This window comes from Vespula vulgaris, chromosome 11 (genome assembly GCF_905475345.1).
Source record: "Vespula vulgaris chromosome 11, iyVesVulg1.1, whole genome shotgun sequence".
NCBI lineage: Eukaryota > Metazoa > Arthropoda > Insecta > Hymenoptera > Vespidae > Vespula > Vespula vulgaris.
The window spans coordinates 5,419,073-5,446,693 of record NC_066596.1 but is presented as its reverse complement, the minus strand read 5'-3'; the positions used below and the strand labels follow the sequence as shown (position 1 = coordinate 5,446,693).

Here is a 27,621-nt window from a genome sequence, read left to right as displayed (position 1 = left end):
GCAAGTACTGTCGAGCTAATAGCTGCATTTAAATTCAATCAAAATTTTACTATGTTGTATGATGATTTGAATTATCTTTCCATATTGTTTACTTTTCAATAAAGATATGATTCAATTAATTTATTATTTAACAAATTCATTACTTATTTGAAATTTTGTGTGTGTATGTGTGTGTAAGTGTAATATTGTTTGTTTGAATTAGAAGATTACGCTTTCAAATAATTAAAAAGAAACAGTTTCAGAATACAATTCGCTTGAAAAGTATTGGGATGGTACAAAACATATCAGAATTCTATAAGATAATAATTATTTATAAATTTACAATGGTAAGGAAAAGATCAGAATGTTATAGAATATTTTGAAAGAATTTTCTAATTATTATAACAGATTTTCCACAAAAGAAGTTTGATATTGTACAGATACAGAAATCATAACTATTTATATTATCATCTCACTGCTTCATTATCTCTCAATAAAGAAACAACCATTGATTGGCATGATCAGTCTACGTTAACCCTTTTCACTCTGGACAATTTTAAATATATCCTATTCCTTAATAGGAATTTTAGAGTTCTCATATCATTTAGTTTCTGTAGTCCTTAAATTCTATACACACAAATGTATAATAATACATGACTTAATAGTATTTCATATTACGGATATCGTAGTGGCGTTTATCGAGTGCAAAAGGTTAAATTCATTTTTACCAATTATTTTATGGTACATCAATAAAAGAGATGTTCATTAAAATTTCTCGTACTATATCATATCATACATATATGATAGATTGAGAGACTGAATGAGAGAGAAAGCGAATGAGAGAGAGAGATTTGAATAAAACAATTAGATTATTCCATATACTAAAATCACGGAAATTCCAGAATTTCAAAGCCATCTTCCACGTCGACGCCGAAGGCTACTTCACCTCGTGTCGTGTATCGGAGGACCCGGTGTACGAGAGTAGTCCCTGCGGCGATCTAGAAATGGGATATAATCAAGACGAGGAGGAAGATAGAGAGAGAGAGAGAAAGAGAGAGAGAGAGAGAGAGAGAGAGAGAGAGAGAGAGAGAGAGAGAGAGAGAGAGAGAGGATGAGTAGGAGGTAGGAAAGGGAGGCAGGAAGAGAAGAGGCAAAGGTGGGTTGCAAGGGAGAGACCGGCGAACTCGACGACGGCAGCAGCGACTCTGGTTCGAGGGATGACAGCCTCAGGCTAGTGGTGCCTGTCGGCATCGCGGATATTGAGTTCATAGTAACCATGGAAACGGGGCCCGTGGCTACGATGTTCCTACGCTTTATCCTTCATTCTGGAGGTTACGCGATCGGCGCATCTCCCACTTTTTCTTTCGTCCTTTGTTTTTTTTCCTTTTTACCATGCTCTTGTATATCCAATGAGTTTTTATTGTCTGTTAAAAAGTAATAGTTTTAAAAGCTTTTGAATTTTTTGATAGGAGACACGGACGAATAATAATATCTTATATTAGTGTTATGAAATGTAATGGGTCAGTGAGAGATAATATATACTTCTTTTTCGTTTTTATCCTTTTTTTTTGTTTTTTGTGTTTTTTTTTCTTTTCTTTAATAATACATGCATACGTAACAATTCGTATCACTGTGTGTGTGTGTGTGCGTGTGCGTGCGTGTGTGTGTAGACGAACGATAGTTTATTCGCGATATTTACAATAATTAGTATGGCATATAAATACATATAAGTACATCTTATTATATAATAACAAATTTTAATGATCGTCGGTCTGCACTTAAGATATCTCCAAGTACAGAGTCTTTCGAGCAATATCGAATAAAATATTTATCCTTGGACGAATGCTGACATGGTGTTCCTTCATCTTCTCCGTTCTATATATATATATATATATATATATATATATATATATGTATATATATTTTTTTTAAAGCTACCGTTAATTACGTCACGTAAAGACTCTCGACATAAAATACATTTTCCGTTCTGGTTGACCTGGTTTTCTTTTTTTGTCTTTTTTTTTACGCCAACCATATAAACGTTTGTCTCTTCTTTTATCATAAAACCTCAAAGATCGGTACCGATATTTAATGAATTATATCGAACGCGTATTAACGTCGAATCGATTCGATTTTTATTGCCACGTAAAAATAGATTTAACTTTGCAGATAATTGGGGAGCAAGAAAGTAATTTGAATCTCGATCGTTGCGTTCACTGGAGTATTCGATATTAGAGACGACATCGTGAAAATCGATAAAATGATTGGATAAAATTGGATCGTTTTCCGTCAGGTATTAACAGATTGTCTGACGAAGAGGTATTCCGAGAATTGTTGACCTTCACCACCTCCACCACTACTGGCAACGATACGAAATCCTGCGTTGAGCAATCGCGTAATAGCTTGAACGGAGTTGAGCTTGCAAAAGCCATTCAATGGAAACCTGATGACGTGACGGGTGTCCTGTTGATGCCAGGCAATACCAGAACGTGCGTTAATCACAGCTTGCATAGCCTCGGGAAAGACTTCATCGAGAAGAGTGTGCCCACCCGATAGCATAATTCTTTCACCGAGATCAGGATTGACGTGTAGGGCAACGCATTCGTAACTGCGGTTACCCTCGGTACCGCGAAATTTTTCGGCCTCGTGATCGCACGGTGAGCAACTCGAGCAACCCGTACAGTCGAGCGAACAACTCGACGTGCCTTTCCCGCGCATGCCTATTTGTCTTCCGGAGCCTTGTTTAGGCGAGGAAGATGTCGTCGTTGTCATAGTCGAGGCTGCTGATGCGGTTGAGGTAGCCGTTGAACAAGCCGAGCCAGTCGTCGAGGATAAGCTCGCGGTACCATTCTTTATTCGTTCCTTTTTTATCTGTTCCAATTGCTTGCACATTGCTGAAAAAGAAAAGAAAAGAAAAGGAAGTAAGAAAAATAAGAGGATAACAACGAAGCAGACGATCTTCTTTTTTCTAATCGGACGATTGGGATAGGTTTTGGGTTTAAGGGTGTATTTTAGTTTGTTTTTTCTCTCAATACTTACGCGCAATGTCGAAGTATCGCGCTTCCTCGAGCAATAAATCCAAATCGGCGAAGTTGTCAGGTATCAGGAGTCGCGAATTTCGCATAAAGTTTAGTATGTGTCGAAACATACTACCATCCCTGTCGATAAAATAATGTTGTTTCAAGGAGTCCAGAACAATGGGTATACTACCATTGAATAATTTGGCCAGTCTCGATTCTGGATACCTGAAAATTAATTATCTATGTTCATCGTGGGTTCTTAGGAAAGATAATCGTTGACTTGTATTACGATATAACATCGATTCTCGATCTTCTGCATGTACGATCGAAGGTCGACGTAATTTAGCATATAATAGACGAGTATAGAGGGTGGTGGAGGAAGAAGGGGGGAAACGAGTAGAGAGAAAAGTCGAAGAACGTTAAGAGATCCGCGAATCGGCGTTGAGCGAACGAACACGACGGAGAAAGAAAGAAAGAAAGAAAGAAAGAAAGAAGAAGAAGAAGAAGAAGAAGAAGAAGAAGAGAGGACCGAGACGGTGCTCGTGTTGAAGCACAACCGGGTGCGTTATGGTACAGGCTGGCGGTGGGAAGGGGGGAAAAATGCCGATGTAGTACCTAGTGTGCCTCCTCGAGCCGGTTCCCATACCTTCCACAGCGATAACATATAATAACGATGGCCTCGTGAAGCCTACGGGCAATCTGACTTTGTAAGAAAGACAGAAACGAAAGATCCTCTCTATCGTGCGATATACGTACTAGTTTTGTTCGAATTATTAACGTTCGAAGAATCTTCCGATGGCCAAAATATGTATTTCCTTATCGCCACAAAACTATTTTCCGATTCACTTGTTCTGATAACGCATCGTTTAGATAAAAGGTTCAATGTCAAGGTGTTGTTATCGGCCCGATAGCAAGGTATATAGGTAGGTATCTATAAACAGTACAGGTACATAGTTTCGTACACACACATATATATATACATATATACATACATATGTACGCAGATCGATAGGTCAGGTTGGAAGAGTGTTCAGATTAGTAAGAAGTATAGAGAAGTAGACGCACGCGAGACGTAAGAGACACACCGTTGGCCGGTTGCTGTCAAAAGAGAGATGCTAAACAGTCAAATGAAAAGAGAGAGAGAGAGAGAGAGAGAGAGAGAGAGAGGGAGGAGAGACGAAGGAAGAAATGCCGCGGCCGGTACCAAGGGCGGAGAACGAAACGCCGTGATTACCTCGGGCGATTTCTTCGACCCACCAAAGAGGGGAACCCGAGCGTGCCTCGACCGTACTTCGACCGGACCCGATCCCGGGTCAGATCCTCTCGCGCTATGGGAAAAGGCTAAACGATCGACTCACATCGCTTGGATTGCTTGCTCCGCTTTCGACGTCCTGTCCTTAGAAACGATCGATTCACTCGTACGATTACAAGTGTTCTGTCTTATCGTCTCATTTATGAATTTGTTAGGAGATATCGAAGGAACTTTGATCGATAAATAATGTATCATTACGTCAGGTGTATTTGATAATTCCATTAATTCTTGATAGATCGTAGATCATATAAAGTTTTGTTTATATCTCTTTATGTATATTTCACATACTTGAAGATGTTAACTTACTTGGTTAGAGTTTCCAAGGAAGATGTATATATCGTCCCACCAACGTCAATGTGCACTGGTGCCGTGTACCTCGAAGCCGCGGCTACACATGGTATACCCGTCATCTTTTGATTGTAAACCGGCGTGACTGGCGTCGGTGGTGTCGGCGATGAGGAATTCGACATCGTGGGCGACGTGGCCGGCGAACTGCTTGGCGACAGCAATCTAACAAACAGGACACTTTCGACATTATTGGTCAGACTTTTTTAAACTACAATAAAATTCTTTGTTGTGGTTTTTCTTTCCACGTTATCTATTTTTTATGTAATTTTTCTTTTTTCGTATAGTGCCAGTGTTGGGACAATGGTTTTTTTTTTATAGATCTTTTTACATCGGCACGAAATTCCATGAAATCTAACCGCAATTACGTCGATAAGAATTTACATAGTATTGCTCGAATAGAGATCGTATTTTTTTCCCTTTTTTTTCTCCTCTCTCTCTCTCTCTTTCTCTCTCCTTCACTTGCCTCATCTTAATTTGTGCGCTAGGGAACATACTGCGTTGCGCCGTTAGCTCGGCCTTCGCCTCCTTCCCGTCGGCCTCACATTTCCGTCTGTAATCAGAAAAAAAAAGAAGGTCAACATTATGAAACTCATTAAACTAAAACATCCGCGATAAGTTGAACTAAGTCGAGTTCTGATAATGTTTACCTTATTTTAAAATTGGAACGTATAAGGTGAAATATTTATTTGAAGTAAATCTGTAGAAAACTTGACGACGAAAGTTCAAATCCAACTAAGGATTGAAATTAAAGTTTTGTTTGAATAGTACGAAACAATATTTGACGTTTGACGAGGTATCGCGAAAAGTTTAATCATATGGGATGAAGTTGTAAAAGTGTGCCCTTACATGCGACGCGATATAGATATAAAACAAATAAAATTGTATCAATTACAAAATTTAATTTATTGATTATAATTGGTCGGTCATCATGGTTCGGTCAAGCGACGACAGCTTAATTTGATTGCTGTATTACTTTCATTCGGGTACAATAGCTCGGCTCACCCATTTCAGCTTGTGTTTCTGCCTGGGTCGAACATTAACACATAATTTTCATATATATTAATAAGCCAATTAGTAGAGAAACAATATTTAACTTGCGTTCAACCGAGTTGAGTCAGTTTAAACGTAACGAAGAACGTGTCAACGCGCTTGCGCGAGATGGAAGATGAACTGATGATGGATGTGAATACAAAGTGACGAAAGAGATAAAATTGATGTCGTATAAGTTTATAGAATGTATTGAATAAAATGTAATAATGTTCTTGCGTGTTTGTCTATTCGTTTGAGACGAACGACAAATCATTGACATTTATATATATCAAAATCGTGAATTATCATTCAGTAAATTATCATAATTCGACGACGAAAGATTCGAAATATCAACGAGACCATCAAATTATGATGATCGATTAGTAATTGCAACAAGTCGTTTATGCATTTACCTATTACAATTGTACAATCGACGATGCAAATACTAACATAGGAACGTATCGTTTTGGACTAGCTCGAGGCATAGATATCGTCAGTTCAAATTATTACTAAAACGTTTTATTGTCCTCTCTGTTGCGTTATTGTCGTTTAATTCTCCTTTCGAATTTTCGAAATAAATTTCTCTACAAATTTACGTTCGATGCAAATAATGGTATATGAAGAGAGAAAGTATATATATATTTTTTTACGTTTAACGTAAAAATTTGCATTGTCCTTATTTCGCAAAAAAAAGAATAAGAATAAGAAGAATTTCCGTGATAGCCTGCATAGATAGATATAGAGTAACTCGTTAGTAAGATCGACAGTAGGTCGGCCTCGGTCGAGGGCGTGGAAAGACGCGCTGATTGATCCGGTTGTTTTGTTTCGAGTGGTCTTTCATCATCAGAGGGAGATAAATTCAGTCGAGCAAATAAGTATGCGTTCACGGAAGGCGGATATGCGTCGGAGGCATCAAGAGATGTAACTGTCGTAAAGCGTAAACACACACAGACACACACAGCTACCTGTAGAACGAACGTAGGTGTATAATGAAGCATGTTTCAATAAAAAATTGCGCGAACTAAAGAATTTGTCAGAAGTATCGATCGGTATTTAAAAATGTCGATGTTAAGGATCAAATGAGAAAGACCGTACGATGATCATAGAATTGAAACAATGGAAATAAATTTAACGATCGCAATAATTCCTTTTAACGAGGACGATTTTAAGTTGAAATACGAGGATGTCAATGATCATTAATATTCCTTATTTAACAGATCCAACGGATCCGGCAATGATCTGGTTTATACACGCGACTTTCTAACGAAATACTTTTACCTAGTAGTATGTATTTCCATTTCGGTTCTATCGACAAACGTATGAAATTCAATATTATTTTCATCGGGAATACCTAAGAGTGCTTTTCGCCAAACGAGACTATCCGGTGAGATAGCTGAAAAATGATGGCGCGCATATATTATGCCACGAGGCATTACATTACATTCTTCGGCCGATCGCGGTCGGTCGCTTGCTAGTCGTTCGTTCGTTCGTTCGTTCGAGACAGAGAGAGAGAGAGACAGAGAGAGAAAGAGGGAGAGGGAGAGGGAGAAAGGAAGAAGAAAATCCATGAGAGAAGGAGAGAGAGAGAGAGAGAGTCGTATGTCGATCCAGTCGTAAAAGGGGTACTAGAGAAACGAGAAACAAAATAATGTCAGAAGTAATGTGAAGTGCGTTTGTGTGTGTATGTATGTGTGTGGGTGGGAGGGGGACCGAGCAGAGGGCTAGAGGTATATCTCTGTGGTCATGCGAGGGAAAAAATAGAAAAAAAAGATATACTCGCGGCATAATGGCACACGCGAGGTGGAAGAGGAGGAAACGCAAAAGAAGACTCCGCGCGCGCGTTCGTTCTCTTCATTCTTGACGGTGAACGGCCTCCAGTTCGACGCTCGCACACTATGCATAAGGAGCACGCGCCATATGTACTTTCTTCGTGCCTCATTCGTTAAATATTCTGTTGATGCAAAAAAGAAGTATATTACGGAGGATATTTAGCCGTTTACTATAGTAAAACGCTTGAACGTTCTGTTGGTATTCAAGTTTTATGGTAGGACTCAACATGTCGAGGTTATATATACGACGATTAAGGGAATTCAGAAATTTATAAACCGGACTTCATCTAATTAGATAAATTATCATGATCCTTGAGGAAAAAGAAAAATGATCAACCCAATGGAATCTCATCATTTGTCTGATCTATCAACCGTTAAGAGGTGACCTGTCCAACCATCTTCCTTCCATCACGTCCACTGTCCGAGTTATTACGAATCCTTGTAATTACTACGACAATAATTTCCGCATCCGCCCCATGCAGCGTACGAGAGTTCCTTTGGCCTTTTCACCGGTTAACTCGAATCGAGTTTCTCCTCGTACGAGCGATGCAAATTGCGTGCGCTTTCATAAAATCTTATTCGACGATACGACGATAATATGAGAGATCTTTATCGGCGAACGAAATTCCAGGCTTGTTGATTTGTAAGTTTTTTAGGCTGTTAGTTATCAAAAAAAATTATCACGAATGAAAAATTGAAAATTCACTTAATCCAAATTATGATTCCAGGAAGTTGCGTCAATGGAGACTTTATTTTTTTGATGTCTCTTCTGCGTTGTTGCCTTCTTTTCTTTTTTTCTTTTTACATTTTGCTTGGGGTATTATATATCCTAGCCGCGACGAAAAATATTCCCCGTTTTTTTTTTCATTTTCTTTTAACTCTTTAGCCTTTCTTTATTACGGTCCATGGCCCCAGGTAGATACTGTATGTACCTGCTAGTTTAGATTAGGTACGTACCTGCCCACGTATATCGCGAGACCAGAGCAAGGAGGCACTCCCGATACGCGCGAATGCGTGTCTTGCTCCATTTCATCCTCGCCTATTCCTACCACTTACTCACCTACTTACCCTACGAGACGGAAACTCTGACCGAGACACGTCGCGCGGTTAAAGCCTGATTGGAATTTCATGCACCGCAGCAACTTACAGCTGCAAATAGCAAGTCGGACAAATCGACACAGATGTCTTATAGACTCGATCGATTATTGTGCTTCCTTATTTTAAAGAGGAACAGGATTTTTCGATCTGTGGTATTTCTTTCTCTCTCTCTTTTTTTTTCTTTTTCCCGTCGATGTAGGTTAACATAACCATAAGCCAAGTTAATTACAAAAAATTATTGAAATATTTCGGTTTTTTAAATATCTCTAAAAGTATTCAATACTTGAGTAAGAATAAATTCTCCAATACTTCAATGAGGAAGTCACTTGATATCGGAATATTTTTTCTTGATATAACTTTTAACATTGATTTACGATATACGATGTTGTTAATATCTCTCGATTACACATTCCAGAAACATTCGATTGGAAAAGGATTCGCATTCGCATAGCACAGTAAAAAAAGAGAGAGAGAGAGAGAAAGGGAGAATCGAGGTACTTTTTTATATCCTCGATACAAGTACGACGAGCGACCTTTATAATATACGTTTACGACTTATGGAGTCACCCATCAGCAACGATAGCGTTCCTTTTTTCTCTACCTCCCTCCCCCCTCTTTCTCTCTCTCTCTCTCTCTCTTTTCGAGAAGGAGAGAAAATATTTACGAGAAAATTTCGCCGTTGGTGGCGCGGCTTCGTGAATAATTTCGGTCCGCGGGAGACTCGTCAGCCTTCGGCTATGTGCTCGGAGCGCTCGGTTCTAATTACGGCAACTGCAGAGCGCGTCTGCGCTCGCGGCCATGCCTCCAGCTCGTTTCCAACCCCCGCTTGCTTTGGGAGTGCGCGCGAGTGCGCGCGCGCGCGCAACCGGCCTCTCACCCCCTATCCTCCTTCCTTTTACTACCCCAGCACAATTTCCACAGAGCCCACATCCGTTCTGAAATGCGAGAGCGGCTCACCGACCCTCTTTTCTGCCGCGAGCGTGCTCTGACACACACATACATACATACATTTACATACATACATACGTATGCAGATATACACGTAGATACACATATCTAAATGTACATGAAAATGTATATAGAGATGCATGCTCGCGAATATACGTACAGATACACATACACGAAGAATGCGTTTTACGTACTCCCGTACGATACGTTACCATCCAATAGCTTTTCCCAAAGTCGGAGATGTCGTATTGCGTTTATCATCGAACTGGGACTGTTAGTCAATTTTTTTTATTGGTTCGTCACTCCAAAGGTTTTTTATTTATCCTTTTTCGGGAGAAGGGTTTAGCGTACGCGTGTGTCTTTTTTTTTTATAATTTTTACTTTACGTCATTGCTTTCTGTATTTATAATTTTTTTCAATTACGTTATATTCTTATAATCGAAGGATGTATATGTAAGGGAAAAATTGTCGTATTAATCAAATGATTCTTTTACGTTTGTTACGTTACGTCGTTAAGTGACAATCTTGTCGAGAGATTAGTGCTGATTTAACGAATCGCATGAAAACGTAGAAATCATGGATTTAATGATAAGCAATATTTGTAAATCGCGTGGATAATGATAAGGATCGTAAAAAATTTTCAATGTAACTTTAAAATCTTGTACGAGAAGACAATGGAACGGTGCAAGGAAAAGTCGTACGTGAACTCGAAATACGTGTTATGCATTTGAACGTGTTACGTTCGACGCATTGCCGTGTTTAAGCATGGAATTGGCGTCACGCGATGGAATCAGAAAGTTGGTGTGAATATCCTTTGCATATAGATGTTGTCTTACTTTTAAGACTCCAAACAGGTATATACATACACATATATATATCTACTTATATGCTTAATTTCCGTTTCCATTCATTTTCATACAACTTTGCTTTCGAGTGAAAGTTAACTTATGGAAAGAAGAGGATATTCCGAGATCTTGTAGTATTTTGTTCTAAATTTGATTAATCGGTTTTGTTCGAATAATCGCGTAGGATTAAATATATTCGAATATGAATAGACAAATTGAAAAAATGAGACAAAGTTTGTCAAGGAAAGAGTTGTAGTTCGAGAAACGTTTCCGATGTTAGATACTCACCGTTTCTGGCACGTGGACTCCAGGTTGACGGTTGTTCTGATGTCCACTATTTTGGAATGGTCAGCTTACTCCTCAAAGTCGAAGGACAACAAAAAAAAAACAAAAACAAAAAAACGGAAGAATAAAACTCAACACCTTCCTAAACGGAGGACCACAAAAGTCGAGAAGACTTTCATCGTCAGAAATATGAATATTTGTTCATTTCCGTTGTGTGCTCGCACAGAAACAAGCGCGGAACCCACGTGGTCCCACATTCACGTGTATTCTTTCGTTTAGAGACGCTCAACTAGCGCAAGCCGCGCGCCACCGCGGCTTCGATGAGACTGCGACTTCGTCGTCGTTTCGAGCGTTCGCGCTCTCTCGAGCGCCACCAGCACATTGCAAGTCAGGCTAACGCTACCCACCAATACAGCTAAGCGATCACGAGCATCGCCAACGGCCTTTTTTTGCTCCTCTCAACCTCCTCCTCCACTCATCCCACAACCTTCTTGCGAGAGCTTTGCCAGCTCGCGGCGTTTCGGCCCCCAGCTTTTGTGAACCTGAAGTCACCCTTCTTATAGTATCTATCTACGATAGATATAGGAGTACCGTATAAGTACACAGTCAAGTCTTGTGTTATTCGATAATAAGTATAAGGAAATAATATAAAAGTTAACGTCAATTAGGGAATCGCTCATCAGTGTGCACAGTCTATGTGTGCGTGTGTTCGTGTCGATAGTATTCAATACATAGGTACTATATTAAAATTGATTTTTGGAAAATGTAAAATGTAAAAATATAAAAGGATCAAGTATTGGGCATAATGGGGCAGTCGAGGGTCGAGATATAAAGGGAAGCAACCAAGCGGCCTGCCAGCCTCGCTCTGTCCTATTCGAGATGCCTCCTGGCTAAACGGCCATGGCCAACAACATCGTTCCAGATCGCCTGCAGCACTTCTAAACCCACTGGACGATTCTGCTCGCATATATAAACTTTGTCAGGGACAAAGCGACGCGCTCGCATACGTGCTTCCAGTTAGATAGAAATGGCCACGACATTTGGATACCTCGTCATCGCGTCATTCGTTTCCGATATTTTCTTTGGGGGACCGGTATTTCTCGATGGGTACCGTTGGATTTTCAACAGAACTGGTATTGCTGCTAGAAATACTCCTCTGTTGAATACATTTTATTTCAATATTATTTTTAGTCCCTATCACGAATGTCTCGTTAGTATGGCCTATCATCTTCCTGTATAGATTAGGGACGAAACTATCTGTTAACTGTCGTAAAGACCTAACAGATTTCGATCATGTCCCTAAACGATTATTCAATAATTGAACTAGTCCGTCTGGAGGAATTATTATCATGACTGAAAGAAACCTCTTGTTTAATTCTTTCAATATCGTTAGCTAACGAACGAGTGCTTGGACGAACGCTTCTGTTTTTTATTTGTCCATTTCATTATACTCGCGACGTCTCATTTTCTTGAATTTGTACATCTACACTATTTTTCTCCGACCCTTCCTTTGTTCTCGTCTATTCTTTCATTCATAAAACCCAATGAAGGCGTAATACGCGTTACCAAGTCGAGAAAAAAGAGGAAGATGCTCCGAGAGAAGCATAATAATCGGTCGTAATTCAAAAGCATGATGCTTCTTCTACATATGGAAGAACTCGGTAGAGGGAGAGTGAGAGAGAAGTGGAAAGAGGTGGTAGGAGGGTGGGATGGAGGGAGGGTAGGTAGGAAGGAAGGTAAAGAGAAGCGAACGAGATGAGTTGGTAGAGTGGGAGGTACCAAGAGAGAGAGAGAGAGAGAGAGAGAGAGAGAGAAAGAAAGAAGAAAATAATGTCATGTTTTTGTATCATACGATATACAGACTGCCGGCATAACGGACGAGTATACGCTCGGAGCGTTCAGCAGGATGTAACGCGAAGAGTCCGAGTGTAGCCCGTGGGTTCACATATTTTAGGGAGAGCCCTCCCTCTACCCCCCACCCCACCCCCGCCCCCATCACCCGTCCCACCCCACCCCTTGGTTTTGCTCAACGTGTCTTTGAAACGGGTCTCTTGCTCAAGGCGAGAACGCCGGCTGCCCACCTCCGATCCCTTTCTCTTATCTTTTTTCACTTTCTCTCTCCCTCTCTTTTACTCTCTCTTTTTCTCTCTTTCTTTCTCTTTCTCTTCCTTTCTTTCTCTCTTTCTCTCTCTCTCTCTCTCTCTCTTTCTCGCTTTATCTCATTTCTCGAGCGATCATCGCGGATAAAAGTTATCTCGCGAGAATCAACTTTCGAGTTTTGCATCGAGTCTCGTGATCGACCAATAATCATCTTTGACGACAGCGTTTACAAATTCCTTTGGTTGATCTAAAGATCGATAAATCGATTATATACCGAAAGATCGATCGTCGTGTAGCTGTATCTACGGTACTTTTTTTTGCCTTGTTCTTTTTCCCCGTTCTTTTTTTCTTTTCATTTTCTTTTGAATCCTTTTATCGAGGATTTGCTTAGATTTGAAGTCAATGGAAAGTTTTTAAAAATACAAGGAATCATTTTCGTGATAGAAAAGCCATAGGAATAGGTCATCGAAAGTCACCAATGATTCTTTTGTGTAGGTATATTCGATATATCGAAGGGTGAATAGATGGTTGTCCACGATGTCTTGGTTGTGTAGGCGTGCGCTTACTCGCGAGTTACAAAGAAGAAAAGGAGAGACAGAGATAGAGGGAGATAGAGAAATAGAGAGGGAGAGAACAAGAAAGAGAAACAGAAAGATAAGGAGAGATAGATAGATAGAAAGAGAGAGAGAGAGAGAGAGAGAGAGAGAGAGATCGAAGGAACGAAGGAACGAACGGTCTTTCTCTTCGCCGCTTACGTGACCTCTGGTGGGTGTATGTTTAACCTTTTCGATGGTAGTCGACGAAGAGGAGAATATGGCCAGCGGGCCCCCCAGAAACGACGATCACCCACGCAAGCGAATGTAAATTACCGGAGGCTGTGAATCATTTTGAGAAGATCCCAGACGGACCCCGAGGTCCTTTTTCTTCGTCCTCGATGCCCCCCTTTTTTCTCTCTTTCTTCTCCTCTTTATCTTCTTCGTCTTCTACTTCGTCTTCTACTATCTTCTCTTTCTTCCTTTGCTCTTTCTATTCTCTTCTCTTCTCTCTTCTTCGTCTTTGTCTCCTGTTCTGATACTTACGTAAGGTAGAGAACGCTCCTTGAGAAAGGCAGGCGGCTCCCATAGGTGGCCGTGGGACGTGCTCTGGGCCCCAGTTCTCTTCTTTCTTCTCTCTTTTCTCTCTCTCTCTCTCTCTCTCTTTTTCCCTTTCTCTTTCTATCTTGTTTTTCCTTTGATATTTCTCTCTTTGTCTTTCTCATTCTCAATACGATCGAGTCCGAACGTAATGCTTATTAACCGCCTCGAGTGCAACGAGAGCCTTCCAGAAAAATCAAAAACGAGGAACGCGGGTGGAACAACCCCCTTTCATGAGATCGACTTGCTTCTAGTCACGCTTCTTATCTTTTTCCTTTTTTTCTCTTATTTTTCTTTTCTCTTCTTTTCCGTTTTCCTTCTTCTTTTTCTTTTCTTTCATTCTTTTTACTTCCTTCGCTCGTTGAAACTCTCTACGTTCGTGTCTAGGCTTTTGATCATATCTCGGATAGATCTAACGTCGGATTCTTCAGATTTGATGTTTAATGACAACAAAATTGGATTAATGATTAATACATTGAAAAAAAAAAAATGACTTTATATATCTTATGCAGTATTTCTTCGAATTTTACGATTGAGCAAAATAATTCAATGTATATCATATACTATGTATCACAGCGTTAAGAGTTTAAATAAATATGTAAAAGATGGTAATCGTTTGCATCGAAAATCGTAAACGCGTAGATCTTCCTAAGGTAGAAGGAACAAAAGATTCGCGTAATTAGAAAGCACGAAAGACATTTCGCGGCGCGAAGATCGTCTGTACCAAAGGAGTTACCAGCGTATCGCCTGTAGCTAAAGTGCAAGCCGTCATTCTAAAGCCGCCGCCGTAAATTCTCCTGCCTCTCGCTCGTGCGAGAGGCACTTTTTTACGGGACATCCTCGTTGAGGGTTCGAGTGGGGGAGAGAAGAGAGCGCGGGGTAATCCACCTTTATGTTTTCCATTCTACCATACATTTTTTTCCTCCAGAAACTTGGCCGGTCAAGAGAAATATATTATGCAGGCATATATATATATATATATATATATATATATATGTACATATATGTGTATATATATATATGTATATATACATCTTTTCATTTGAAATGATTCTCTTTAGCCCGATTAATTATGTTATTGTGATTGGATTGCGTGATAACATCGCGATAGCTCGTATTTCAATCTCTTTTGAGAGAGAGAGAAAGAAAGAGAAAGAGAGAAGGAGAGAGAGAGAGAGAGTAAGAGAAAGAGATAAACGCTTCTAACGAGAGGTTGGAACAACTAGTATTAATCTCGAAGTCAGGCTTAATAATTCTCAGATGGGCGTTAAGTATTGCCATAACACGGTAGATGTTAAACGGTGTTAGGATACTTTTACGCATTACTAATGAGATCTACAAGCGTACGAACGATGCTTTTTTTATCAGCTTAAGGATGACCTTATCATACTGCGAAGTATTATACTTTTGCAATTGATTACAACCAGGTTTTGAATAGATAAAACCGAACGGTGAGTAATTGAAAAATTTGTATCCTCGGTTACCTCGGGCTATCATGAATTCTTGATTAAATAGGTTTAAGTAAGATCATTATGAATAGATATCTTTGTAATTAATGGTCGTAGTCAAAAATTGATCATTTTTCAAATTCTATATGGAGTTACTTGAGGTTGTTTAACGCGTACGCGTGTACGAGTACGACCTATGAACAAAGGCACCTCTCCTCTTACTTTCGGAGGATAAAGATGAAGAGGAGTAGGTAGGTGGTGATGGTGTTGGTGGTGGTGGTAGTGGTAGTGGTGATGGTGATGGTGGTGGTGGTGGTGTAGGAGGAGGAAAAAGAGGAGGTGAGTCAGTATCATAGTGAGAGAAGAGGAAAGAGAGAGAGAGAGTGAGAGAGAAACGGAAACGTTGTTAGAGTCGGGCTCGTCCTTCCGGCTCTTTCCCCTCTCTCCTTTCTCTCTTCTCTTTCTCTTTCTTTCTTTCTTGCCTTTCTATCTTTCTTTCTTTCTTTCTTTCTTTCTTTCTTTCTTTCTTTCTCTCTTCCCTTTCTTCCTTCGGCAAAGTCTGCTTATAGGCAGGCAAGTCCCGAGGCGACTCGTGAAGATCGTGGAGATCGACCGAGATGGCGATGCACGACGAAGGTTATGCCACGTATAGTTTCGCGGCTCGCGCCTTGCGTCTTCTCGATCTTATTTTCATTTTCTCCTTCTCCTTCTTCTTCTTGTTCTCCTTTTTCTTCTTCTTCTTCTTCTTCTTCTTTTCTCTGTCTCTTCTTTCCTTCTCGCTTATTCTCCAAAATGGTCTCGAACTTTGCTCACGATCCAAGCTCACGTGATTCACCATAATTATGAATAATGGGACATGTAAATATCATATTTATATATAAGTACTCGAAAGAGTATCTAGATGTTGTAGGATTTAAAAGTTCGTCACTTTTGTAAATAGTTCGTATTTTCAGTTTAGTATCAACGTGGACAAAAATAATGAGCAAAGTATGCTAACGAAGGTAAAAGATACGCAGAAAGTATTACGAACAGCTGATTTTAACGTTACCAAGTATGGATAATTCGCCTTCTTTTCTTGTGTTCTTCTCTCTCTCTCTCTCTCTCTCTCTCTCTCTCTCTCTCTTTCTCTCTCCTGTTTCTCTTTCTCTTTTCCTTGTACAAGTAACTATAATTACAAAATTGCCTAGGGGTTGGACGTATTCAACGTAAGGAAACTTGACATGGATCTTCGTTGTATAGGTGCAAGCATCATTTTCATACATTGTTTCGTGAAAATTGCAGGTAAACGTGTATCTTCTTTCAAAAGTTATTTTTCAAACCAGTTTGAGGCAATAACTAATCTTACCTTAAATCATAGTTAAATTGGATTCATTGTTCGATCTAATTTTCTTCAAATTATACCTACATATATCGGCTGAAAATAATTGGATCTATCATTAAAATCGTATCGAGTTATGCGGAATATGTATCTTCATATATATAAACGTATTCTAGCAAGAATTTTCTTTAAGAATTTTGTCAGTTATTTTAACCCTTTTAGCACGAACGAAGTCTGCTCTCTCAAAGTTTTTCATGAGCTGGTTTCAGAACACGCGTGAACGTTCCTCGAGGGCACGACACGGTCGGATATCGTCGAAGTCGAGAAAATTATATTTCGCTTGTCGTCGCTTCGCAAGAGACGCGATAAGCTCGGACAACGTGCGGTCATTACTTAGTCCTCTTTAATGAATCAATTTATTGGCGCATAATTATTACACCGAGAGCCGGTACAAGTATTACTTGGCTCATACACACATACACACACGCGCATAAATACATACGTACGCACACATAGATACCGACCATTTATCTTACCTCCTGCACGAGCCAGAAGTATGCTTCTTACGCGTATTTATACGAGATGAGTCTATCGCAAATTTTATCTCAAATAAATTCATTCTTTTTCTTTTTTCTTTATTTTTCTTTTTCTTTTTTTGTTCTTTCTCTCTCTCTCTCTCTCTCTCTCTTCCCTTTTTTGATTATACGTACGTAATAATATTTTTTATTCTGTAGATATGTTAATTTGCGGTATCGATACCATTATCCAAGGACATCTCGCTCCGTTTTCGATTTCACGTCAAGTATGTTCTCATCGTTTTCTTAACTATTTAAGATTCAACGAAGAACACAATCGATTTCGTAACGTAGAACGTAGAACGCGAAGTGTTTGCAAGATTGTTCTATGATGATATAGTACATTTCGTATTTTACACGACTGATATTTTAATGGGTATTCACATATTAATACTGATCGCTTTATTCGCGACCGACATTTTTTAAATACATATATCTGATAAATTCCTCGAGGATATCGAACGTAATAGCTTGAAAATCACTCGTGGATAAAGATCGATTCCTGATCGTTATCATTTCCGATTACGTAATCGAGTTCGCACAAATAATTTGTTATCTATTTGTTTCGGCGAAGAAAACATTCGATAGGAAGATAAAATATTTCAAATTATATATTTCAATTAGTTAATCGTAGGGATCTTATCGATACTCAAGTGCAATATGATTTGCAGATAAGAAGATTCGATTTGGAAAATACGTTGTTAGCTTTCTGTTAAATAGTTTCTTTTTTTCTTTTCTTTTTCTTTTTTTTTTTTTTTATTTGATTGACGTAGACATCATTTTCCCTATAACATTTTATTCGGCACGCGTCGACTCGAATTATCGGATTGATTGTTGATGACTTCCGCGGTATCCACGAACGTAATCGGTGGTGAAACGTTCGCGAAAAACGGTCGCCGTGCGCCGGTGGTACTTCATTAATATTTCATTTCGTTGCTTATCGTTACGAAGCCGCAACGCACGAGGAAGCCTCAGGGCATCGTTACTCCCTCTAAGTAAGCGCGCTAGAGCGCGCACGCGCGCACGTCTCGTGAAAGAGGATAGATAGATATTTGGCCGGAGGAAAGAAGAGTGGCCCGGAACATGCGAATAACAAATGTGTCTTATCGAAATTTCTCAAGGAAAGAAAGAAAAAAAGAAAGAAAGGAAGAAAAAAAAAAGTAGAACAAACTGGAAATGAAAATGACAAGGATAGCCTGTTGTATAAAATATGTCTGTAAGATCGATATTGGGGATCACTATTATAAATTATATCGATTAATTATTACGGCGATTTGAATACAATAACATTTACGATCCGAACGTATTTAATAATATGACCATGTTCTTTCTATTGACCCCGTTTCCGACTTACAGATAATAATTTATTGCCACGTTTGACTTGTCGTAATAAAACATTGGAATCATTGCAAGTGCAATCGATTAGAAATGAATCTAGGAAATGAATGGAATTTTTGACAAGGACAAGGACTATTAGAATCTTTTCATGGTCATTAAGAAAATCTTTCTCGTAAATTTATTCTGTCGTAAAAGAAGTAATGTATTTTTAAGCGTGGAAATATTGAAATTACTTACGCCTATATGATCGAAGTATTGAAAAATGCAGATATTAAGAAAGAGGATTCTTGCCGTTTCCATGTTTCGAGTCCTTCGAACGGCAAGTCCCAGGTACTTAGGTACACCCTGTGTAATATGCAAAACTTTAGCCATGTGAAGAAATCTTGGCGGTGGAATTATTAGAGGATCAAGAGGGTTGCTCGTTCAAGACTGAACGAGAGAAAGAGGAAAATAAAAGGATGAGAAGAAGACGAAGACGAAGACGAAGAAGAAGGAGAAGAAGAAGAAGAAGAAGAAGAAGAAGAAGGAGAAAGAAGAAAAGGAGAAGTAGGAGGATGAGAAAAAGGAGAATGAGGAGGAGGAGGAGGAGGATGAGGAGGAGAAGAGATGGGTAGGAAGAAAGAGCGTGGGTAACGGAAAGGAGATGGTTGGGGGTGAGGAAGAATAGCCACAGGTCAGGTTGGAAAGGAGATAGAGAAGGAGGGAGGTAAGAGAGGGAAGGAAAGGAGTGGGAGAGGAGAAGAGAGGAGAGGAAAGAAGAGAAGAAGAAAAGAAGAGAGAAGAGAGAAGCACGGTCTGGAGTTGCCTGAAGCATCACGGAGCGCATCGTCTCGTTGGTTAGCCCGAGGGTAACGTAGTTTCTCTCTCTTTCCCTCTCTCTTTCTATCTCTTCTCATAACCTTCCAGCATAGCGAGGAGGTGGAGGAAGTGGAAGAAGAGGAGAAGAAGGAGACGAAGAGATCGCCGCTATCTCTCCTCGTTTCCGTGCCTGAGGCACGGCGACCGTGGCTCCACCGCACTCGCGATGGAATACACACCTCCACGTTTACCCTCCGGCTATTCTTCCTTCCATAGTTAGAGGAGAGGGTAAGAGGGAAGAGAAGAGAGAGAGAGAGAGAGAGAGAGAGAGACTGCATGATTCTGCCGCTTCTCGGCCTCCGGGATAACCGAACGTCCTCTTCTTTTATGTACGTACATGAACCCAGCACACAGACACACCTACACGTACCCATACATCTATAGAAAACGCGCGCGCTCGTGAGCCAACACTCGTTCGCGCTCGTACACACACATACACATACGAGCTATCGGCGCGTTCGACTGCATTGCCTTGGGTGATCTTCTTTTCTTCGATCTTTTTCTCTTTTACTTTCTCTTCTTTTTCCTCTCTTCTTCTTCTTCTTCTTACTTGCTCTTTTACTACAGGTCACTCCCTTTTCTGTTCTTACCTTCTCTCTTTCTCTCTTTTTCTTTCGAACAGTCTCTCTCTCTCTCTCTCTCTCTCTCTCTCTCTCTATCTTTCTTTCTTTTTTCTTTTCTTTCTTCCTTCTACTTTTTTAACTCTTCTTTCTTCCTTTCTTTCTTTCTTTCTTTTTTTTTTATTTCAAGCACGTACGGAAATCATCTTCAAGTTCCGATGATTTCGACAAAGTTCACCAAGAGTCAAGTTGTGATTTTTTTCTTTTCTCTTTTTCTTTATTTTTTTCTCTTTTTTTTTTTTTTGATTATCATCGAGCATATAGATTCCTATCGTAATCATATTTAGATAATGATCGCTCTTTGAATTCCTATCTCGTTATTATTAAGTCCGCATAGATTATGTAACGTCGCAGATGTCTAAAGAAAATAATCCGGTTGGCTTCGAGATCGGATGCGATATAATTGGACATGAGTTTTGGTTAAGAATCTTTTTTCGTTTTTTTTTGTTTTGTCTTATCATTAGTTTTATTAACGCTATTGACATCTTTATTCTTATTTTTAATTGTCTTACAAACGTTTATCTCGTGTATGTACATCCTGTTAGATCATCTTATTTAGATATAAAAAATTTATTAAAAAGGATTAAAAAAGAAAAATCAAGGATATAGTAGATTGCGATTGATCGAGACATAGTGTTGTTGAGATTTGGAAGACCCATTTAAATGGGCGAGTCACGCAAAAAGGACTCGTTGTAAATCGAATCCCGTTATAATTGTAAAACCAGTCGACTCGCTTTCATTTTGGCACACGATCATGTACGGCACGCGTCTCTGAATTTAACACGAACGCATGTGTACATGTGTGCGTATGTGTATGTGTGTTTATGCGTAGGTGCGTATACGTATATGACGATGAGACAATTACGAAATCTTTCAATTTCCCCTAGGGATTATCACTTAATATCATACAACGTTCCAAGTGATCTGTTACAGATCGATCGATGAAAGAAAGGAAGTTGGTAATTGTATCTCTTTTAGATTTGTTCCTTCTTCTCTTCTTCTGATTCTTATGATTAGTTTGAAATTTAAATTAAAATACAACATCGTTGATTGTCTGCACAGTCGACAGCTTCACGTATCCAAACTCTATCGTTGCATTTGTTTAAACAGGCTCCAAAGAAATGACGACAGTGTGTTTTGTATTCGGTTTTAACTGGAAAAATTAGAGAATAAAATTAGAGAATCGATTACTTGATATTTTTGTTATATCAATACTTAATACTAATAATACAAGAATCTAAAAATATTTTACGCACCTACACTGCAACATTTGTTACCATTCGTACAAGTTCCTCCATTTTGAACTTTTATAGAACATTGATCTTCAGGCACACAATTCTCTGGTGGACATTCCTCAGCTTTAAGGGAAAATAAATAAATTTATTTAGAGTCAATACCATAAATTTATAATCCATGTTATTTTAAATATAAAGACATTGAATATCTCACAGAACAGAAGGAATCGATCGGAAATTCAAGACAGCGTGCATCAAAAATTGAGAGTGATATTAGATAGATGACGAAAGATGAAACCTGAACGAAGAGGACGAAAGGAGATTACCGAGTTTCTCGTTACAAAAATAAATTTCAATACTACGAGGATATAAAAAAATATAAAAAGGAAGATGGAACCAACTGAAAGATCCTATTGTTTCAGGATAAGCTTATAAAAAACGACTTTTATAAATTATTCATATTGTTTGAACGAGGACAATAATAATAATAATAATAATAATAATAATACTAATATCGAATACTTGTCATATTTAAATAAAAAACATGAATGTAATGAAAGCAAAATGTAATCTGTAATGCCAAATGATATATGGTATTGATACAATATGAATAAATAATGAACATAGCTTGTTCATTACGTTATAGAACGATATTATATAAATATTAAAATAATTTGAGGAACAGTAAATATGTCTTATTTATAATTTATCGACTGTCATGAAATATAGTAAAGTCTATCGCAAATGAAGAGTATTCATACGTCGATTAATTGAAAACGCTTACCTGTCAGATGTGCTACTGCGAATATCAGTACCAAAAGTAGAGTTAATCGGAATGTGTAAGACTTCATTTTGTCGGTAGCGTGCGAGTAGCGTGTCACTCTGACGGTCGACGATTTAATGCTCTTGCTTTCCCACCTCGTGGGACTATATAAACGTAAGGTAACTGACTATCGCATACGCACACGCGCGCGCACGAGTGCTTCGATGAGAGAGAAATGAGATAGAGATAGAGATAGAGAGAGAGAGAGAGAGAAAGAGAGAGAAAGACACAAACATCTGCTTGACGCCTTCGCGCATTTCATTATATCTCTTTTTTTTTTCTACTCTCTCTTTATCTCTATCTCTACTACTCTGTCTCTGTCTCTGTTTCTATCTTTTAATTTCATTTTCTTTCTATCTTGCTCGTAAAAACGCTATCTATATGTTACTGTGATCATAGGAAAAACAAAGACTAATGTGTAAGTGTACAAGTTCGTATCTTTTGGATCAATGATACTTAAGAGAATTTTTTCGAGAAATTTTTTACGATTACTTTTTTTTCTTTTCTTTTTTTTTCTTTTTTTTTTTTTGAGAATTTCGTAGTCCAAACGATCTCTCTTCGTTCGTCGTTACGGCTATACATTTTTTTTTATTTTTTTTTTTTATTCCTATTAACCACGTTTGCTTCATCAATATTATAACTTTTCTTTTACGTGATTAGTCTCTTAATTATTTTTGTACTCTAAATGATCCTTTGTGTTAATCGTTAAAATTGTAAATTTTCTTTTCTTTTTCTCTTTTTTTTTTTTATGGATTTATATCAGGAGATTTAGCTTATCAGAATTAAAACTCTTAATGAAGACATACTATATACACCATTTGTAAAGTTGATTAAGATCCAAAAACTCTTCTTGTTAGATCAGGTGTTTCAGGTTGCATCCAACGTACATATAAATTGTAGAAATTCCTTGGAACATGATGCTGATAAGTATGATCATTATTTTATTGCTCTCAATGAAAAAAAAAAAAAAAAAATAATAATTCTATTATACTTTCGTATGAATCTACAAAAATATACGAGTGGATATTTTCATACGAATCCCATAAGGAAATTTTAAGTATTACTCGAATTGTTCTTTCTTTTTTTTTTCTTTACTGATAAAACATATTTAGAATACATATATACATAAACGTTTCAATACGTCATGGGACTGTCCACTGTTAGCAGAAAGTAGGTAATTCACCGATGCTGATGTTAACTACTATTACTGTTGTTGATAGGAAAAATTATTTGACATCTGTGCTCCTGCAATAGATAATTGCATGTGATAACGGATAACTACGTTTCGTGTTATTTGCTATATTGACCTTCTGACTAATACCGAGATAAGAAAATCTATTGGAGGATGAGTGGCCCTCAAATACTCGTACACATACACATATACAGACATAAACATAGACAAGAGACACAGATGGAATTTATTCGAGCAACGTGCGCACACGTATTTTGTCGCAAGTATGACAAATAAAAAAGCATAGAGTGGGAATATCAGCGGAGAGCAAAATTAAAAAAAAAAAAGGCAACTAAATATCTTCAAGTTTTTTTTTCTTCCCTTCTTTTTTTTTTGCTTTTATTAATTTGTAAGGATCTTTGTAAAAGAAGAAAAATAATTATTGACGAGAAGAGAAAAACGCAAAGTGGCTTAATCTACATTTTTTATTAATATCACTTAAAGTATAATAATTGTCATTGCTTTCTTTCACTGTGTGTGTTTCCAAGTGTAAATGAAATGATAGAAGAAAGTGGTACGGAAGAAGAAGAAGAAGAAGGAGAGAAGAAAAAGATGAAGATATAGAAGATATAGAAGAAGAAAAAGATGGAGATGTAAGAGATGTAGAAGAAGAAGAATAAGAAGAAAAAGAAGATGGAGATGTAGAAGATGTAGAAGAAGAAGAAGAAGAAGAAAAAGAAGATGAAGACATAGAAGATGAAGAAGAAAAAGAAGATGGAGATGTAGAAGATGTAGATGTAGAAGAAGAAGAAGAAGAAGAGCGTCGGATAGTGGATTCACATAAAGGCATAGCGTTTCTTTTTTTTTCTTATCAGCATACTCCTCGCTTTTCAACTTACACGCTCGTGAAATTTTCTTCCTCGATAAATATACGTAATATAATGATAATAATAATAATAATGATAATAATAATGATAATAATAATAATAATAATCATAACCATAATCATAATAATAATAATAATAAGTACTTGTTGCTACGTTTCCAAGTCGAAAAACATATTTACGATACTAAAAATTGTCGGAAAAATTGTTTCAGTTAGATAGAATAAGATTTCACATTAACACTGTTACGTGTCTTATCGATCATTGATTTCGTTTGTTACAAGAAATAATTGTAGCAATTAAATATGAATGATAACTTTGTCGGAGAGAGAAAGAGAGAGAGAAAGAGAGAGATAATTTTCTTTCGATTAAAAATAGGATCAATATACGTTGTTAATTAATCGATTGCGAGATTTTTTTGACGATTTACAAAATTTCTTTTTGCACAAAATGGTCTTGTTAAAAACGCTCGTAATACTCCGCGATGATTAGATTATAAATGACGAAATTAATGATTATTTCGTATCACGCAGACGCTTTCCTCGCTTATCATTATTTAACCGAAACAATCATCGACTAACAAGCGTAGCACCGTAAAAATCTTGATGATTTCAATAGGTATTCATTCGTATTATGTTTGTTGTTGCTATTGTTGTTGTGTTGTTACTGTTATGTACAGTGGATAGACTTATCGTACTGTAATGTCGTGCTTATTACATATTATCGATTTCACAATACTGTACAGTGTACACAATGAATTTTTACTCATAGAAAGGAAAGTATTTGAAGTCGTTTAAAACGCTTCAATTGATTGCGTTTGATCGGTCGTTTGGACAAAATTATAACATTTATCATCTAATCGTATAAATTAATTGAATCCAAGGATTAATATAATTTTAATGATCAATTACTTACAATATTCGATTTTCTTACACTCGCTATCTTTTCCTACAAATTTGAAGTTTAACGTGGATACGTTTTTACGTGACGATTAAAGTAGTAATGGATTTTGTTGTCGTGATATTGTACGACACAGCGTGACGTTTCTTTTTTTGTCGCCCTACTCCCTCCCTTCAACTACCCATGTTATTTTCACGCAATTCGACGTCACGACATTTAGTTAAAAATCAAGCCTCCTTTTGATTTCGTGACAATGATGTCGCGTGACAACGAGTCCAATGTCACGACAACGTGACGTCTAAGTTTTTACGACGACAAAAAGTCGTAAAATTTAGTGTCATGACCGTGAAGGAGTCACGATTCGCTGTCACGTCAAAACGTACCCTTAATGTCACATCAACCGATCTTGACGCCGAGGGAAATGATTCGACGGAAGTGTTTTCTTTTTTTTTTCTTTTTTTTTCCTTTTTCTTTTTTTTCTGTTTCTTTTCTTTTTCTTTCTTTTTTTTTTTTTAATCAGTGGGGTTTCAAAAGAGAATTGCTTGCACCTGTTTATCAGGCCACGAACAAGATTTTCCTAAAAAAAAAAAATAATAAAAAAAAAGAATCTGTGTCCCTCGTAGGAAAAATACGTAAGTTTGCCCAATATCTTCTTTTTTTTTGTCCGATGTACAGACGCAAACACACACACATACACACACACACACACACGAACGCACGTACGCACGCATACTCTGGCAGTCTCTCTTATTTGACACGTTATCGTGTTCGCGCAAAACGTGTAGCTAATTGTTCGCAATCCAATCAGCAGCAGCAAAGAAACCTTTAGTTAGCGTTTACGGAAGTTCACGGATCTCTAGAACGGCAAAGGTTAATGCGTTTAGACAGGACATCTTATAACGCAAATCGCTTTCCGTTTATCGTCTCGTCGTAGACGATCTTAGAAAGTTGTTCGGACTCGTACGTTCAAACGGAAATGTCTTGTGTCGGGTAGTGTTAGTTTTCAAAGATTTGTCATCTAATAAGAGTGCCGAAGCTCAAATGATACGCGAATACCGTTTCAGATTACTCATAGCCCATCCGATAACGTTGTTATTCGAAACGAGGAACAAAATTCGTTCAATGTTTATCGATGTTATGTGCCTGGTCGATAATCCGCGATCGTGTTCTTCAAGAAAGAATAGATGTCTTTGAAAGATGGTCTTGCTTCTTCGTCCCTTCTCCAACAGGAACACATCATTTTGTAAACGTCATCTGGACACATTGTTGGTTTCGGTAGGAACACCTGGAATATACGATTATGTTGATCATCGGTGATTGTATAGCATCATTTATTAAAATTTGATAATAAATTCATACTTGTGATTCCTCTCCATAATACATATGTTCGGCGTTTCTAATAACTTGATCATTGGTGAGATGTTGGAATGGTTTTTCCCTAGCTAAACTCATCACTTCCCAAAGCGTGACTGCGAATGACCATGTACTACTTGCACATGTATACCTATCCTAAAATACAAACGACAGATATATGAGATTATTCGATCACGTTGTTTCGATATAATAACAAGCTTTGGAAAGATCTTTTTCAAAAGACTTCTTTTCTCTTCTTCTTTTTCTTCTTCTTTTTCTTCTTACCAAGAGAATACTTTCCCATGGTAACCACCTGATCGGTGCTGGTGGTCTACCACCAATGTCGCTGTAATCCTTCTTATAAAGATCGCTGCACATTGCGATATCCGTAACTTTCACGGTGTATGATCGACCAACCAAGCAATTTCTGGCAGCCAGATCCTTATGTACCAGATTCTTTGATTCAAGGTACCTCATACCCGAAGCTATTTGCGTACCCATGTAGAGGAGACAGTTTTGACTACGGAGATAAGTTATTTATTACACTTCTTTCTTTTTTTTCTTTCTTTCTTTCTTTTTTTTTCTTTTTTCTTTCCTTTTTTTTTAAAGAACGGTGCATGAGATTACCCGAGGGTTAACCAAAGGTAGGGCGTATACAAAAGCACATGCTATACCATTTACTTTATTTATATCGTACCTCAGGGTCTTTAGATTGCAGGTCGGTCTTAAAGTTCCTGTAAGCGGTACGCTATACTGAAGATAATGGGCAAGATCACCGAGTTCGGTGTACTCGATGATTGTCCATGGTGCTGGCTCCGCTGCACAGACACCCAAGATCCTTGCCACATTTGGATCGGACAATCCAGATAGAAACCTCACTTCTCTCATTTGATCGTTCGTACCGGGCATGCCGATCCCTCCAGCGTTGTTGCTTATGTGCCCACTTCGAATGTCGTTGATACAAGTTGGTACACGGGCCACGACCAATCTTGGAGCACTTGGTATAACGTCGTCCAGGTCTACGGTCTCACAGACGATAGCCTGATAGATTGGAAATATGAATTTTTTATTCTCTTTTCTTCTTCTTTTCCATCTTTTTCTAGATAAGCGATAAGCGAAAAATTGTCTGCAGATAAGTAACGCGCAATGTAAGCTTGTCATTCGAGATATTT

General features: G+C 38.2%; 3 protein-coding genes across 6 annotated transcripts in view; all 3 read right to left on the bottom strand.

The window, feature by feature from the left end:
• Positions 1–1,010: 1,010 nt before the first annotated feature.
• Positions 1,011–11,037, bottom strand: LOC127067425 (BTB/POZ domain-containing protein Tiwaz). Of its 2 annotated transcripts, none has more exons than XM_051002274.1 (5): positions 10,697–11,037; positions 5,123–5,209; positions 4,618–4,821; positions 3,019–3,224; positions 1,011–2,873 (listed from the first exon to the last, which is right to left on the bottom strand). In XM_051002274.1, the coding sequence occupies exons 2-5, from the start codon at positions 5,149–5,151 to the stop codon at positions 2,269–2,271; spliced, it is 1,044 nt and encodes a 347-aa protein (XP_050858231.1). In that variant the 5' UTR covers positions 5,152–5,209; positions 10,697–11,037; the 3' UTR covers positions 1,011–2,268. The 2 variants fall into 2 exon arrangements, with proteins under 2 accessions (XP_050858231.1, XP_050858232.1); XM_051002275.1 differs by lacking the exon at positions 10,697–11,037 and adding an exon at positions 9,280–9,587.
• A 6,320-nt stretch (positions 11,038–17,357) lies between these two features.
• On the bottom strand, positions 17,358–22,263 carry LOC127067498 (uncharacterized). The gene is made up of 3 exons (XM_051002497.1): positions 22,103–22,263; positions 21,340–21,441; positions 17,358–21,236 (listed from the first exon to the last, which is right to left on the bottom strand). The coding sequence occupies exons 1-3, from the start codon at positions 22,167–22,169 to the stop codon at positions 21,109–21,111; spliced, it is 297 nt and encodes a 98-aa protein (XP_050858454.1). The 5' UTR covers positions 22,170–22,263; the 3' UTR covers positions 17,358–21,108.
• A 1,516-nt stretch (positions 22,264–23,779) lies between these two features.
• LOC127067494 (discoidin domain-containing receptor 2-like) overlaps positions 23,780–27,621 on the bottom strand; it is a 58,691-nt gene continuing 54,849 nt past the window's right edge. For all 3 annotated transcript variants that reach the window (XM_051002483.1, XM_051002484.1, XM_051002482.1), the window contains 4 exons: positions 27,147–27,490; positions 26,735–26,969; positions 26,456–26,605; positions 23,780–26,381 (listed from right to left, as the gene is read on the bottom strand). In XM_051002483.1, coding sequence (XP_050858440.1) covers positions 26,232–26,381; positions 26,456–26,605; positions 26,735–26,969; positions 27,147–27,490 — 879 coding nt within the window. In that variant the 3' untranslated portion in view covers positions 23,780–26,231. The remainder of the gene's footprint in view (positions 26,382–26,455; positions 26,606–26,734; positions 26,970–27,146; positions 27,491–27,621) is intronic.

What these genes read in the sequence shown, in the direction of transcription:
- LOC127067425 (XM_051002274.1), bottom strand. Translation starts at nt 5,151, where the DNA reads ATGTTCCCTAGCGCACAAATTAAGATGAG. An exon ending in TCCTTGGAAACTCTAACCAA is followed by an intron (nt 3,225 to 4,617) that starts GTAAGTTAACAT and finishes ATTAATTTTCAG; the next exon opens with GTATCCAGAATCGAGACTGG. An exon ending in GCGATACTTCGACATTGCGC is followed by an intron (nt 2,874 to 3,018) that starts GTAAGTATTGAG and finishes TTTCTTTTTCAG; the next exon opens with CAATGTGCAAGCAATTGGAA.
- LOC127067498 (XM_051002497.1), bottom strand. Translation starts at nt 22,169, where the DNA reads ATGAAGTCTTACACATTCCGATTAACTCTACTTTTGGTACTGATATTC. An exon ending in CGCAGTAGCACATCTGACAG is followed by an intron (nt 21,442 to 22,102) that starts GTAAGCGTTTTC and finishes TTTCCCTTAAAG; the next exon opens with CTGAGGAATGTCCACCAGAG. An exon ending in TAACAAATGTTGCAGTGTAG is followed by an intron (nt 21,237 to 21,339) that starts GTGCGTAAAATA and finishes TAATTTTTCCAG; the next exon opens with TTAAAACCGAATACAAAACA.